At 41.9% G+C, this 16,780-nt stretch overlaps 1 protein-coding gene and 1 long non-coding RNA gene across 2 annotated transcripts in view; one reads left to right on the top strand and one right to left on the bottom strand.

The window, feature by feature from the left end:
- Positions 1 to 16,780, top strand: part of PARP8 (poly(ADP-ribose) polymerase family member 8) — a 158,424-nt gene that overhangs the window by 112,064 nt on the left and 29,580 nt on the right. Inside the window, exons 11-15 of the mRNA XM_084801645.1 lie at positions 3,010 to 3,076; positions 9,943 to 10,068; positions 10,534 to 11,092; positions 12,644 to 12,694; positions 12,797 to 12,892. Coding sequence (XP_084657771.1) covers positions 3,010 to 3,076; positions 9,943 to 10,068; positions 10,534 to 11,092; positions 12,644 to 12,694; positions 12,797 to 12,892 — 899 coding nt within the window. The remainder of the gene's footprint in view (positions 1 to 3,009; positions 3,077 to 9,942; positions 10,069 to 10,533; positions 11,093 to 12,643; positions 12,695 to 12,796; positions 12,893 to 16,780) is intronic.
- LOC311608957 lies at positions 3,094 to 5,484 on the bottom strand. The gene is made up of 3 exons (XR_014783200.1): positions 3,893 to 5,484; positions 3,558 to 3,671; positions 3,094 to 3,379 (listed from the first exon to the last, which is right to left on the bottom strand). It is a non-coding gene; the product is annotated as an uncharacterized lncRNA (long non-coding RNA).

Here is a 16,780-nt window from a genome sequence, read left to right as displayed (position 1 = left end):
TGTTGCATAATGTATCAGGAAAAGTAGAGACACTGTGATTGAAAGGAGACAACCAATTTTCCAGGATGACTAGGTTTTATCCTAACATAAAATTGTGATTACTGCAAATTGGTAAAATGATGAAAACAAAAACAAAGACAACCCCCTCTCTTTTTTTTTTTAAATTTTATTGTGAACACAATTTTATGCTGTTGGCAATAATTACATTTCTCATAATTTCATGCATATAATGTCTTTTGATTAAATCCATGCCCTTCCAGTTCCTTCCTGCCCTCCCCTGATGTGAGTGAGTTTCTCCTCCTCACCTCTTTCTTTCTGCCTCACCTCGACACCCCATGTCCCTCTTCCTTATAAACCTTCTGAAGCCACTCAGTGCTGCTGTTAGTTGCTGGTTGTGGCCATCTGCTGGAGCCCGGGTTGTCTCTCAGATCCCTGAAGAAAACTCACTCTATCTCCCATAAAAGCCATCAATTGCCAGTAGCTCCTGAGCAGTGAGGGGGAGTGAGTCTCTCCATCCGTTCTGGCATGTGGGCTGGCTTGGTTTCACGCATTTAGTCACAGCTGCTGTGAGTTCTTGTACAACAGACCTTCCGTCCTGTCCAGAAAACACCATTGTGCTGTGTTTATCTTGTACCCCTGGCTGTTGCTGTCTCTTTGCCCACTCTTTTCAGATGATCCCTGAGCCTTGGAGGTGGGAATGTAATAGAAATGAGACAGCCTTTCTTTAGGGATGTTTTGTAGTTTGTCTTTGAAGGTATCAACATTTATAGTAAAAGGAACTTGCAAAAAAATTTGGGACTAATCCAAGATTTAGACTGACGTACTTAACAGCTCTCGTGGAAAAGCATTTGCTTCTATTTGCTAGAAATGTATGAACAACAATAATTTGAAGTACAGCATTTAGTTGGGGCTAATCTGACTCATAAAATGAATAGAAAAAAGGGGGTGGTGCTTTACATTTGAATTTGAAGATAAGGATAATTTTATGGTATATGCTTTAAACATGGTTAAGCTTGTTACAGTTATGTGTATTTCTTAAAATTGTTGATCTATAAGTCCAGTTCCTGATTAAAGGCACAAGCCCTCTTTTGTTTTAAATGTTGAACAACTGCCATGAATAAGCTCTTCTGTTTAAATCAGCTTGTTGTTGGTATCTCCACACCTATGCTCATCTGATCAGTGTTAGAATAATTTCCATTTGTTTTATGCAGCCTTCAAGTCCCAAAGAAGATTATATGAAATAAGAAAATTTTATTAACTTTTATATTATTTTAATATCAAGGCATATCTACTTCTTTCTGTCAAATTCTTTTCCACCTTGAATGAATCTTGTGTGGAATCGGGAAGAATAGACGCTTCTTTTTTATTTTATTTTTTCTCCTTTCCTATGAAGTCTTTACTCTTCAAACGGGTGGAAGGATTTAATTCTTCTAGTGCCTTTAGGCCTTGCTATACTTTAAAAGGAGGCCGAGGCCTTTTACTCGTCTCCCTTTTCTCTTCTTAGTCACTTTTTATTTCTGCACATATGAAGAGCCTTATCTTTGAAATCTTAGGAAAAGCGAAATGTTTTTCCTTTTCTTCTCTTTTAAAGATTTATTTTTATCTCATGAATGTTTTGCCTGCGTGTATGTTTGCACACTGTGAGTGTGTGCCTGGTGCACTCAGAGGCCAAAAGCACGCATCAGATCTCTTGCAGCTGAAATTACAGACATTTATCGCCACTATATGCATGCTGGGAACTGAACCTCTGTCCTCGGCCAGAGCAGCGAGCACATTTACCTGTTGAGCCATCTCTGTGGCTACTCACTTTCTTATTGTTTCCTTTAAAAAAATTGCTCTAAGCCTTCGGGATTTTTCTTTTAATGCAGTGACTTCTGGTTTGGGGAACATGAGATCAGACTGATGCCCACGCAGTCCTTCACTTTTACAGAAAGGGTTACCATTTTTGAGATGGACCTGATGTGTGTCTGGGAAACGGAGAGCTTTCCTCCCGGAGTGCAACCGTGTGGACTAAGAACTGGGACGTGTGTGACCTGAGCAGGCCTGTTAGGACGGCAGGCTTGCTCCTCTCATCGCCACCCTGGCACATTTGGTGCCCGTGTGGTGTCACACCGTGATATGTGCGCGAGATTCCCTCCCCGTTCATGCGATTGCATCATTCAAGCAACTGTCCCTTTCCTTCCTTCCTGTACTAGTCCATTTTTTTCCCCTCCCAGAAGATTTTCACCAAGAAACTTTTTTTTTTCCAATCTGGAAAATTAAATAAAACCTTTGACCTCAAATTCCCTTCCGGCCACTCCTGTAGTGCTGTGTTTTCCTCACTGCCAGATTTGTTATTAGGGTTTTCTCTGCTCCCTTCATTTCTTTTCTTTCCTGTCTTAGAATCCACATGGACAAGGGGTATGGGACCATGACTTCACATACAAATCAGTATTTTCAGTGACTTCCTTATTGCTAAATGTCACGCGACCAGTTTTGGTACTCATCTTAACTCAGCATCTTAATTGGTCAGTTTGCTGTCTCCCTTCCCTGAAAGCAGGTTGTGAATGTGTGTTCAGCAAGTCACTAATTTTAATAGTTATGTAAGAATGTGCATGTATATAGTGAAATATGAACCACATCAATAGGGTGAACAGTAAAAAACAAGTCTCTGCTTTATCCTCATCACCTACTGTTTAAAAAATGGCGTTTTATATTAACATGTTTCACTTACAGTTTAAAAATATTTCCCGAACTGTCCTACATGTGGTTGCTGAAATTATTACTTACTTTGAGATTACTCTTCATATTCCTCTATGCTATACATTGACATATACAGATATTTACATTAATGTGTAATTTGTACTGGTCTTATATTTCACACTTGCATATCATAAGCAATGTTGCAAAGAACAGTGTGCATACTTTGTGTGTGGGAGCCTCTGCACATGCACACTAATAATTCAGTCATTTTGTGCTTGAGTTTCAAGTTAATATTTAACTGTGTTTCCCCCTCCCCCCTCTTTTCAGTGCCCACGGTTGATGTCTTTCAGATTTCTACAAAAGAGCGATTTGGACTGGGACATCAGCTGAAAAAGTAAGTTTGCTAAAGAATTAAAAAAACAAAAACAAAAACAAAACAACAAAAACCCAGTTGCTTTTCAGGAGAACCGACTTCTCATTTCGCTCTGGTTTTATTCTCTTACAACTCCTTCACGTTAGTTCCTGGGGACAGGATGTCACCTTAGTGCAAAGAGCTGTATCCATGACACAGCTCAGTTCCCAGAGCTTCCTTTCCATCGTCCTGCACCCTTCGGTCTTCCCATCTGCATCCTCTCATCCTTCCACACCCCACACTCTCCCCTTCTTACCCATGTGGACACAGGGTCTCTGATGTGTCCTGCAGAAGGAGCAAAGGCAGGAAGACAGGGAGGGGGAGGAGGAGGAAGAGAAGCATAGAAGGAGGAGGAGGAGGTGGAGGAAAAGGAGGAGAAGGAGGAAGAGGAGAAAGAGGAGGGGGACAGGGAAGGAGGAGGAGGAGGACGAGGAGGAGGAGAGCTTTCTCCTTTGGGAGTCACCTTGAGGCAGTTTGTTGTTTGAGTTCGTTTTTCTGTCTTGCTGAACTGTACAGTCTGTCATAGCTGCCCCTTCCCAACATTCAGCTGGTGGTTTCTGCTGCTTATTCCGTTGGCCTGAAGAAGGCGGAAGGTTAGCACCCACTGACTCTGAGCCCTTCCTGTTTCCCACACATGCCTTGGAAGCATTCCTCTGTGAGGTTCCCCCCCCCCCGCCCCCGCCCGCCCCCTGCCTCCCTCCTTGGTCCTTTATTAATAAAATATGTCTTGGTTATTATTTCTGTTGCTGGGCTGAGACATCACGACCACAGCATCTCTTGCGAAGGAAAACACCTAACCGGGGCTGGATTGTAGCTTCAGAGGTTCAGTCCGTATGGCAGGAAGCACAGCGGCATGATGGTCAACATGTGCTGGAGAAGGAGCTAAGAGTTCTGCCTCTTGATCTACAGGCAGCGGAAGGAGACTGTGTGTCACACTGGGTGTAGCCTGAGCATAGGAGACCTCAAAAGCCCATCTCCACAGTGAAACACTTCCTCCACCAAGGCCACACCCACTCCAGCAAGGCCACACCCACTCCAGCAAGGCCACACCCACTCCAGCAAGGCCACACCCACTCCAGCAAGGCCACACCTACCCCACCAAGGCCACACACACCTCCTAATGGTTCCACTCCTCATGGGCCAAGCATTCAAACACATGGGTCTCCGTTATCATTTATGACATATTGTTTATGCAGACATTATCACTTTTGTAATCACTTTGACTCTGGAATACTTTAGTATCATTAATAGATGTGAAGTAGAAATAAACATTGATAGGTTGGGAGTGTCGAGGAAAGATGAGCCAAGTTTTTATTTATGTCCTCATAAAAACACACAGGGACTTAACGGTTGCTTTTAGTTCTAATTCAAAGTTGTTTTCTGATTTTTTAAGTCCGTTATACTTAAACCCCTGTCTTGTTCTTTAAAAAAAAAAAAAAAGTAAAAACAAAACACTGTTGATAGAGCTGAATACAGGAGCATTATGTCTCTTAAGTAGAAAAAGAGCAGCGGTGAACTCCAGGCACAGGGGGCGACTTCTCAGGTTTTCTGCAGTCAGGTGGTGCACGCTGTTACATGTTAGGGTGCAGACTTCGGGGACAGCCAGCCTGTGTGGATCCTGAGTACTTGTGGTTTGACTGAAGGCAGTAACTGTGCTGTCCACTTGGTCTCCTTTGATGACCTTCCACGCCCAGGGAACACAGCTCTCTGCTTAGAAAGGATCGAGATGAGCCTCAGCCTCCCAGAAAAAGGGTTCCAGGCTACACTAGGCAGCCTGTAGCAATGCAGAGAAGTCAAACCCAACACTGGGATGGATAGCACGCGGTGGTCCTGTACAAACTCAGCATGCTTGTTTCTTCAGCGTCACATCTTGGTGATCAAAATACTCAGAGTCGTCCAGCTTTTTGAAACAGACAATAGTCTTACCCGTGATCACGGTGCTGAGCAGCAGCAATACACAGAGCCTGTAAACTTGTCTTTCTTGTAACTTAGGACACATTTCTCTAACTCGCTGGTGCCCACCTCCGTACTGTCCCCAGCCTCTCTCTGCCCATCGTGCCGCTCTGTTTAGTGTGCTTAGTGTGTGCACAGGAAGGGGGACGACATTTTAGACCCTGCCTGGAGCTGAGAGCACCTGGTGCTTTTCTCCTTTGCTTGGTGTCTGTTACTTAATAAGATCCTCAGTCCACCCATGGCGTTTGTGAACAACAGGGGTCTTTTGTTTTATGGAGTAGAGTTTCATTTGCCCTCATCTGTGCTTCATTGTTTGGGTTTCTCTGAGATTGTCCTCCACTTTCGGCCTCCTGAATAGCCCAGGCTGCCCCCTCCACTATTGGCCTCCTGAATAGCCCAGGCTACCCCTTCCACTGTCGGCCTCCTGAATAGCCCAGGCTGCCCCCTCCACTGTCGGCCTTCTGAATAGCCCAGGCTGCCCCTCCACTGTAGGCCTCCTGATAGCCCAGGCTGCCCCCTCCACTGTAGGCCTCCTGATAGCCCAGGCTGCCCCCTCCACTGTTGGCCTCCTGAATAGCCCAGGCTGCCCCCTCCACTGTCGACCTCCTGAATGCTGGCATTCCAGGTGTGCATCATCACTCCCAGGGAATATAGTCATCTCTGATGGGCCCTTACGCTGTTTCCACCTCATGTCTTGTTTTGAATAGTGCTGCAGCAGACATGAGTGTGCAAAGGTTTCTTCTCTAAAGACTCCATTTGTTTGGACAAATACTGGTGCGATTGCTAGATCATGTGTTAGTTATATTTTAATAGCTTGAGGCAACTGTATTCTATTTCCCTGCCCTATCTCTGTGTTGTCTCTCTGTCTGCCAGCCTATCACCTATCTATCATCTGTTTTTTAAATTTGCTCTCTCTCGCGCGCGCGTGTGTGTGTGTGTGTGTGTGTGTACACACAGTTTTGTGGAGTTGATTCTCTTCTTCCAACTTCATGTGGTCCTGGGGTTGTCAAACTTCACAGGAAGCAGTTTACCCGCTGGACCACCTCACCGGTCCCCACAATGGCTGTCTTAATTTAACCAACACCACGGGTTTCCTTTTGTGCGCATCCTCACCCTTGCGTGTTGTCCTCTGTCTTTGGATAAGAGCCAAAAACATGACAGAAAATACTGACATGTACCCGAGTTAGCCATAGCCAGGATATAAAAAGTAAGTTCTGTATTTGTCAAAAATGCAGCTTTCAGAATTTATAAGAATTCTTGAAGGCCTATGTATTCTTCCAGGGCTATAAATGTGATTGACTCAGGGCCTGTTAGACCTTCCACACTAACTGAGTGGTTTAGATTCCTGATCAGGATGCAGCCCACGTCTCTCCCTTTGAATTTAATGACTTTTCATTTTCATCATATGTCAGCCTTTATTGAGTAATGTTCTAAAAAAAAAAAAACACTTTAAAACTGTGTGTGTCGGCTTTCTTTTCACTGGAGCCGCGCGTCCTGTGTTGTGATAGATGGGCTTGTCCGTATCTTAGACCTCTGGTGTTGTCCTCAGTTTTTGTGACCCTCCACCAACATAGGCCTGTGCAGGTGTGAGGTACGCATGGTTGCATTTGAGAGAGGGATTCACTTTTAGCTGCTCAGTGTTGAGTCAGTGTTGAGTCTAGCTATGTGCACAAATGCAGAATCGAATAACTAATCCTTAGCATTTAAGATCCTGTGTCTCTAAAGCTAAATTTAATTTATAAGGTATGTAGCACATTACAGTATGAAATGTTCTCTCTCAAAGGCTCCTATGGGATATCTGTACATTTCTGTTTTAGATTAGAAGGGGCTTCTCCAGTGCAGTTGGTCTTGTTTTTTCAGATGGGCTCTGTTTCTTACATCATCCCCATCTTGGAGAGGAGAAAAGGCATATCTCTGCATTGTATTGCCATGCCACGTGGGTGTTTTGTTTGTTTGTTTGTTTTGTGTTAGAGGTTGGAGAATGAGGTTGATCAAAACAAGACAACAACAACAACAACCACAACCACCCAGAAGTCCCCAAACAAACACCTTTCTGCCTGTAGTGGCTCATGAACATATCACATGAGTTTTGACAAAGAAGCGGTGTCTATAGTTGTAGGCCTGACAAGTTAAAGAATGTGTGCTGAGGTTTGTGCCACAGAGACTCATAGAGTATGTAACATGTTCTATTCATAGACCCAGCCTGGTGCTAAATCTTTTTGAAACTGTTACTTGCTTTTATGAATGAATTTTAGTTATGTAGAAAATTTGTTAGTATAGGTTAGAATATTTTTCTTTTCTTTTTTCTTTTTCTTTTTTTTTTTTTTTTTGATGGAGTTCTGTTTGGTACATGATTACGTTTCTTTAGTTAGAGGTGCTTTTGTCTGCGGTTCTTCTGGAACCATCTAGTCTAAGTAATACAATTTAAAATTTGTGGTTTCACCTTCATGGTAGTCTCTAAGAAGAGCTTCATATGCAGAGTGCGTATTTTCCCTTAAACATATTGAAAGAGGCTGGTGTGAAATCTAGGCTCCTTACGCTTTAAGTAGATGTTTACTAAGTAAGCAACTACATCAGTGTTCTCTGTGATCCCTCATTCTGGTGTGTCCAGGTGCTAGACCACATGCTTAGCGCGTGTCCCTGCCTTTCCAAACACCGACACACATTCTGTATCTTAGCGATCACAGTAACACAGTGATGCACAGTGTGTTAGCATCATGCTTGCTCAGCAGTGAAACAGAAGGCAAATCACAATGTCACTCTAATGCACTCACTTTCTCTGTCAAGATGACCGTGAACCCTTGAACAACTATAGAAGGTGGCTGAGACACCATTTGTCCATTTTTTCTTCACTTAATAAATACTTAAATATTTAGTGGCTCTGTGTTATGAGAAGATGGTCAACATAGCATATGGGATCATATATTTATATATGTGTACACACACACACACACACACACACACACACACACACCACATTTTCACACACACTTTGGACCAGCTCTGACATTAACTGTCTTACTAGCAGTTGACTCGTTTATGCCCAAGACAATTAGGACTTAGAGCACATTTGAGAGCTACTGATGTTAGGTGTTGAAGCTGCACTTTGGAATAACAATGTAACCTGAAAGTGAGACATATTTTAGCCATTTAAGCTATTAAGTTAGTTGGTTCCAATTAGCTTACCCAGGATGCACTTGGTAGCCTTTTTAGGTGACAGGTTATAGTAATAAGAACCTTCTTCATCATGGGAGGAAAAGAATCTAAATCTAATTGGTACAAAAAAGTGGTATTGGCGAGGTTATGAAGATTAGTAACAAGAAGAAATAATGATCAGCACACTCAGATCCTTCTTGAAATATTAAGTAAAAAAGATCTACAGACATCAAGTAAAAGTAAAATAAAGAGATCACCTGTTCTTAAGATCCAAGGCAAATTTCGTATGAAATTGGAATCACAGTGTTAACCAACACAGAGTTTATCCTCCTTTTTCTCACCACTTCTGCTACCCTAAGGATGCCATATATGTCATACGTCATCCTCCCAAGCACATCACAGATAGCGGAAGGAAGCAAGCCCTACGGAGTAAGACTTAGTGAGCCCAGTTAGTTGAGACCTGACTGATGTTGAGGAATTTTGGTGATTGTCTTCTTGCCGAGAGTCACAGCGTCTCCACTGAACAGACGCCTTATTTGGATGTGTGTACTAATAACAGTTTTGGGAAACTAAGAGGAACCTTTTCATTTATGAAGCACTGTCATAGTCCCCGACCTAGTCTAGTTGATAAACTAATACTGGTATCAACTTCTTCTCCTAGAAGCAGTTTGTAGAAGTAACAACAACAACAGAAAATGACAACCAGGAAAACTTGAAGGGATTTTCAAAAGAAAATAAAACTGTTGAATGTATTATACATATAATATAAAATTATAAAATTTCATGTGTACCGAGAGAGCATCATTAGGGGATCTTCTCGTCCTGTGAGTTGGAAGGTGGGATGCAGAGCCTCAGTCTCAGGGCCTTTGGGGATGACCTGCTCTCACAGGCCACTGTTGGTGCTCCATAATTTCTTTTCCATGAAGCACCAAGGAAGCAGATAGTGTGGAAAATTCTGAGCCTAGGAGTTACTAAATTCAAAATTTATGGTAATAACTAAGACATTTTAGGAATATATATTTAAAAATAATAGCATATGTAGAAGAAGGGAATGTGCTATAGTTGAGGACTTTATATTTTTACATTATTTGTCTCTATATAGAGTTGATAATTTGGTCTTCTCTTTCATGAAGAAACAACATAGATGCAACAATGAAGTGAAATATTAGTTTCACTTAAAATAATTCATATATAAGTTATCAATCCTGGAGGCTCCGCTCAGGATTCTCTTTAAACCTTTTGTTTCATAAACTCTCTAATAATTTGGGTGATTAACTCATGGCAGTATTTTATTTTCATTTACTAGTAAGTAGTTGGCTTGATCGTTGCTATGATGTAAGTCACCATAAAACCATCACGGTAATTTCTTACCTTCTGGCTTCCTTTATATGAAATTCTTGCACAACCCTAACTTATCCTTTTACCTATGGGTGTGTTATAGTCCTTTGGTAGTGTGTTCTCACTCCAACAAGTACCTAAGTAATGGTGGCCACCATATTGACGAATGTGGTTAGTCCCAGCACTCAGAAGGCAGATGCCATCTGATCCCTGGGAACCTGAGGCCAAATCTAGCCTCTGAAGTAAGTTTCAGGCCAGGGCTATACAGTGAGACCCCCCCCCCCTGCTTCAAAACAAAGCAGCAGAACCCCCAAACCAACCAGCCAGCCAACCAAAACAGGAGTACCCATTTAGAGATGGCTTTGGGGACTGTGCTAACCGAGCTGCCTTTGGGTTGACAGAATCATGCAGACGTTTGTTACTCAGCAGTGGAAACAGAGCAAAGAAAAGTCCAATTGCCTGCACGGTAAGAAGCTGTCAGAGAAGAAGGTGAAGTCTCCTCTGCATTTGTTTTCTACCCTGCGCAGGTTGGTAACAGGCGTCTTTACCCTTGTCTCAGTGCCCGAGCCCATAGCGTACGTCGACACCCAGTTTAAAGTTTTATTTTTTCCTATTGCTAGATGTCTGCTTCTTTATGACTTCCAAGAAACGAATTAAGTTGCAGGTGTTCCATCTAAAACCTAAATGGGCTCTTTTTTGTTGTCTGTATTAGCCAATACTGGAAAATTTTTACTCAAGTTAGATTTTGTTTGCAAATGGAGATTTCTCCCAAAATTAGTTCATGATGGGGTTCTGGGATAGGTTGGAGGGAGAAACCATGCTGAAGTGGTCGTGTGCTTATGGAGAAAGATGTGGGTTAATTCCCGTGACCCATTCTGTGCTCAGAAAAGGGGGAGTCTTGGTGAGGTGGCAGCAGGTGTCCCTCGGTTGAGCTGGGGCTCTGTGTTCAGGGCCAGTTTAAGCCCCGTTGTTAATTGTTGCTCATCTCCAAGGTCGCCCAGCTATCCTCCCCCTGGTTGCGGTAAAAGCAAGTCTAAACTGAAACCCGAACAAGACGGCATCTCCAAAACGCACAAGCTGTTGCGGAGGACTTGCTCTAGCACCGTCAAAGCCGACGACGTGTGCACCAAATCGCACAGGACCTTTGGGCGCTCGTTATCTAGCGACCCCAGGGCCGAGCAGGCGATGTCCACCATCAAATCGCACAAACTCTTGGGCCGGCCCTGCCCCGCAGCGGGCAAGCAGGAGGACTGCCTCACGCTGAAGCCGCATAAGCTATTGACTCGATCTTGTTCTGGAGACCCGCGATGCGAGCACAACACCAACTTGAAGCCCCACAAACTGCTAAGCAGGTCTTACTCCAGTAATCTCAGAATGGAAGAATTGTATGGGCTGAAAAACCACAAATTGCTCAGCAAGTCTTACTCCAGTGCCCCCAAGTCATCGAAAACCGAGCATTTCAAGGAACCCAACGCAGAGGGCAGGAGGCTCTCGCTTACCTCAGGGCTTATCGGTATTTTAACACCATCGTCGTCGTCTTCTCAGCCTCCTGTGCGTAAACACTTTGATCTCGCCTTCTTAAATGTAGCTAAGGGGAAAGAGATTTGTTTGCACTTTTTAAATAAGACCTGGAGAGGAAAGAAGCAAGATATATGTTATTTGTTTTGTTTTTTAAGTTTGGTGTTCCTCCTGCTTTGGGAATAGTATTTTTGTGTACTGGGTATGTACTGTTGGCAGAGAACAGTTAGTGTTGGTTGCAGGGGAAAGTGCGATTACTGATTTGCAATCTAGTTTGTAGTCCTTCCGTTGAATGCTACTAAAACCGAGGAGGAATTCAGTTAGATGTACAGAGCTTTTAATCTTTTCAACACATGAGTAGCGGACCATATCACTAAGAATCATATTCTAGTTACGTATTAGAGAATTCTGTCTGTGACATTGAGATTGGTGATCATGCAGGTGGTCTCAGTGTCCGTCTTCTGCTAACACAGTTTTTGGGAGAATCTGGGTCCCGTTGATGACTGTATGGTTGGTATTGGTTCTGAATCTGCCGTACACAAAACACCTCTCCAGTGACAGCCAGCTCCCGACAGGCTTAAATTTTGCATGTAGTTAACATATTCAAGAATGGTTTGTAAAAGTGTTTGCTGTTTTAAATGTGTGTGTGTTGTGGGTGCCAATTTAACGATTCACATGTATACACCCAGCCATATGTAAGTTAACAAAAATAAGGAATTGTTTTTACAAAGCTATTTTTTAAAAATTACATTTAAAAAATTTAGTTATTCACTTTACATACCAATTGTAGCCCCCCTCCTCTCCTCCTGGTCCCACCCTTCTGCCCCTCCCTGAGCCCCTGTCCCTCTCCCTTGCCTCTCAGAAAATGAGAGATCCCCTGCAAACCCGCCCCGCCCCTTCCGGTCTCATCAGGACTGTGTAAGGAAGTTATTCTTACATAGCGTTTTCCCTACAATTGAATTACAAATACCCCTGTAACATTGTGCTTGTTTTAGGAAACCGTGGCAATCTTTGGAATTTTATATGAGTATCTTAAAAGTTCGTATAAGGTATGCTGCAATGGCATGGAGGAAATCGTGTCAATCAAGTACATAGAGGAATATTTCCCATAATAGTTTCACCCCAGAAAGATAATTTCAGGTAGTTTGTGAAGAACACATTTATATTTTTTTCGTGTTCTTAGCCCGATTAGAGATTTAATACTGGGCCCTTTGCCAGCAGCCCTCTAAGTTTTCTTGGAGGAGTTGCTGCAGCTGTTACTGCAGCTGATAAGATTTGAATGTTCTGATGAGGGTGTGGACATTTTTTGATCAGTAATAGAGTAAGCTATCTTTCTTTTTCAGGTAACGATGGCAGGCATAACTAGTAATAGATGAAAAATTAAGAATATAATTTTGTTTAGGAAACTATTGCAGATTATGCAAATATCATAGAATTAGTAAAGAAATTCAATATTTTGATGTTATAGTAGCTGAAAATATTCATATGGCTGGCCTCCTGCATTTATTTCTGAGAAAGGTAAGAGATACAGTTTCTACATTTCCCCCAATGAAAAGTTACTTTTTAAAACTTTGCTTTTTATAGACAAATGGTGCAAAATGCATTCCAATCCGAGACCGCGGCTTTCTGGTGCAGGTAAGAGTTCAGCCCACCTACTGGGGAAGCATGTGCCCCCTGCTGGGCTTTCACGTCATCTGAGACCCTCACTGGCTTACTTCCTTGTCTTGTTCCATTCAGACGATTGAGTTTGCTGAACAGCGGATCCCGGTACTGAATGAATACTGTGTGGTTTGCGATGAGCCACACGTATTTCAGAATGGTCCCATGCTTAGGGTAAGTTCTTACTGATCGAACTGCCATGTTACTATAAGTGAATGCATTCTAATTTAAAAGACAAATAAGTCAATAAGTGAAGTTCAGGATAAATACTTCCCAGGGCAAATATTTAATATATACTAAGCGGTATCATTTGCATGGAAAGGAGTTAGCATTAATTCTGGAGGCATCTGTGAAAAAGTAAGTAATTTCCTGCTACGATTGTGTTCCTTATGTTTGTCATCTTTATAGCCATTTACATCTACTGCTATATTGGCAATATGTCTTGTAAACTGTATTTTTAGATGTTTATTTAATAACACATGGCTTCTGGAAACAGCTTTTTTTTAACATTAGGCTAGGATGCTTTAATGTGTTTGCTCAGAACCCTACAATTTAAGATAGTTAGTATAGAGGGGTTCCATGAAAGTACGAAGTACGTCCTAGTGTTGGGAGGGCAGAAGAAAGTTAAAGCTGCCAACTTAGTGGCATAGGTGTCACATTATCAATGACATGTGGAAATGGAAAACAGTGAGCATGTGCATGCTTTGGAGAATGAGTTGTTCAGTTTAAAAACTGGCTTTATTTGGCAATAATAACTTTATAAACTTAATAAAAGTTTCAGAATAAAAGCTACAAAAATAAACTTTAATGAACCTTGCAAAAAAAACCCTCAGTTTTTAAAGTGAAATGTATATGGTTCTTGGGGTGGCTTGAATCAGAACTGTTCCGCATAGACTCTTGTATTTGAATGCTTGGTCTCCAGTAGGCGTCACTGTGTGGGGAGGCTGTGGAGACTGTAGCAGGCGGCGCCCTGCTGAGGGGACTTCGCTAAGGGAGGGCTCTGTGGATTTATAACTTCGCCCCCATCTGATGATTTCTTCCTTCACGTCCTGGGTGAGGGATGAGATGTGATCTCTCATCCTCAGTTTTCACCCATGATGCCGTACCTTCCCTGCCCTTCTAGTCCTCTGGAGCCAGAAGCTAAGATACTGGCTAAATTATTCTATAAGTAGCTTTTTGGCATGGTATATCATCACAGCAACAGAAAAGTAACTAATACAACATTTAAGTCATCAAAGTGCACGGTTAAGCGATTTTTAATGTAATCACGATTATAATCATTGTTGCTAATTCCAGAATATTTTCACTGTTAATGAAGAACGTAATACTACTTACAGCCTGGTATCTGGCGGCCACTGATGTATTCTCCTTTTCTATGGATGGGTAGCTCTCAAGTTTCACCTTACAACACAGACCAGTACCCTGTTCCTTTTCATCATTCAATACTCCATCTTATGGATGGATATACCACATAGGTTTACTCATGTGAGAGAGCGGGGCAGGGTGTATGTGTATGTGTACGCATTCCAGTGCATGTGAATCTAGCTCTCTGGTTTTGGTAAAATTGCCGTAATGAATGATAATTTTGAGAATTCTTTCATGTGCTTACTGTCCATTTGTATATCTTTAGGGAAGTGTCTGTTCAAAACCTTTTTTTTATATTGAGTTATTTTAATTTTCATTATTGAATTTTAAGTATTCTTTATTCTGAATATTATATCTTTCTTCCTAGGTCTTTATCATATATAATTGACAAAGACTCTATCTTGTGGGCTTTCTTTCCATTTCCTTAATAATGTCCTTTATCCAGTCAAGCTGTATACTTTGATGGAGTCTAATATTTTTAATTTCTTGCCTTTTTGATGTGATTATTTATTTTCTTGTGTTTTCTTGGGTGCAGTTAACCTTCTTGGGTTAGAGTTTTCCTTCTAGTTCCTTCTGTAGGGCTGGATTTGTGCATAGATACTGTTTAAGTTTGATTTTGTCATGGAATATCTTGTTTTCTCCATCTATGGTGATTGAAAGTTTTGCTGAGTATGGGAGTCTGGGCTGACATCCGTGGTTTCTTAGGGTCTGTAAGAAGTCTATCCTGGCCCTTCTGGCTTTCATAGTCTCTGTTGAGAAGTCAGGTGTAATCCTGATAGGTCTGCCTCTATATGTTACTTGGCCTTTTTTCCCTTGTAGCTTTTAATATTCTTTTCTTGTTCTGTGCATTAGTATTTTGATTATTATGTGGCGGAAGGATTTTATTTTCTGGGCCAGTCTATTTGGTGATCTGTAGGCGTCTTGCATGTCTGCAGCGTCCCTTGTCTCTGCTTCATAGATTGGAAGGTGCTGCTCCATGATCCCTTGGTTACATTACTTTGACATATGGCGGGGCAGCATGTGACAGCAGGCACACGAGACAGCACACATGCACACCCTCTGCCCCGGAGCCAGAGAGAACAGAGTGACTGGGACCCCACAATTCCTCTAAAGCACACACACCAGTGACCTAGTTCACACTAGGCCCTAAGGGACCTCGCTGAGGGCCAGAGTTTTAATGTGTGTGTCTTTGGGTCACACTCAAATCTCAGCTACTCTAGTCTCTTTCAAGACAGAGATTCTTGGTTAAATGGAATGGAATGAGTGTGTACATACATATATACATATATACATATATAAGTGTGTGTATACATATATATGCATACATATCTTTTCATTGACGTTTTTGCACCTTCTAGTTTTTATTTCATTTATTTTTTTTATAAGTTATTGAAGATAGAAGCACCAAGTTCCCCATGTTGAGTTGTCCATTTCTACCTAGTCTTGCTGCTGTTTCCTTCCTGTGCTTTGGAGGATTGTGTTCTTCCACATGTTTATACAGTTACGTTACGCGTTCACGATACCGCGTATCCGTTGTCTGTATTCGCAGTTTTCATCTTCAGATCTGCTTTAGCTCATGTTACTGTAATCCCTGCAAGCTCTTCTCTCCTCTCCCACCCCCTGCTGCTCTCTTCGCTTCCTACTAGTGAAAGAGTGTTGCTTTCCTATCCTTTTTCTGTATGCGTTATGTCTATTCTTGGTCATCTGTTTCTTTGATACTAGCTTTCTCTGTGGGCATTTAATAGCCATTTTCCAGGATCTCTTTGTAATTGCTCTTACCACATTTCGATCTGTTTTCATAATGACTCTTTAGGCTACTGAAATTAGCCTTCAAAACCTAAAAAAGCCTAGTTTTGATTAATGTTTAACTATTTATTATTGTGTGTGTGTGTTTGTGGTGTGGGGATGACACTCACGCCAGAGCACATGTGTGGAGATCAGAGGACAACCTTGTGGAACCAGCTCCCTTCCTTTCCTCTTCAGCGGGTTCCAGGATTCAGGCTTGCAGGGATGTCTTCACTGGCCGAGCTGTTTGCTCACAGTCCGCATGTCTGGTCTTCCTTCCTGATGGGTTATTCATGAAGACACACTAACTACCCCCTGCTGTATCAACATAGACCTAAAATTGCTGCTTTATGTACTTTGTTTTTAAACCAGATGGAAACAGATCAAAAATTTAAAATAAAAACAACTGCATTGGTTGTTTATTTAGTTGGTTGCGTTGTTTAATTTTTAGTTTTTGTCATTTCAGATTCTTACCTGTGCTCATGATGTCTTTGTATGTCCTGGCTAGGGCTCTGGGAGTTTTAACTTGAAGTTTTCCCTCATTGTTTCCTGAACGAGTTTTGCACTAATGATGAACCCTCAGATTTTTTTTTGAGAATATTTTCATTTATTTTTTAAGTTTGAATGTTACACATAGAATTATTTGTTGACCTTTTTCCTTGTTTTGATTTAAATTTCTCTTTTACTTGTAACTTTGTGTTACTGCATGCTTTTACTGCTTGTTTTCTGAGGACAACTGTGTGTGTGCGCGCATGTGTGTGTGCGTGTGCGTGTCTGTGTGTGTGTGTGTGTGTGTGCACAAGATTCCTCCTATGCATGCACTGCTCCCGTTGCTGCTCATATCACTCATATCATATTTCTGTAGCTGTATTTTGGTTTATTTGAGACAAAGCCTCTCCCTGTAGCCCAGGC

The sequence above is a fragment of the Acomys minous genome, assembly GCF_964271855.1.
Source record: "Acomys minous genome assembly, chromosome: 11".
Classification (NCBI taxonomy): domain Eukaryota; kingdom Metazoa; phylum Chordata; class Mammalia; order Rodentia; family Muridae; genus Acomys; species Acomys minous.
This window is presented reverse-complemented; position numbering and strand designations above follow the sequence as displayed.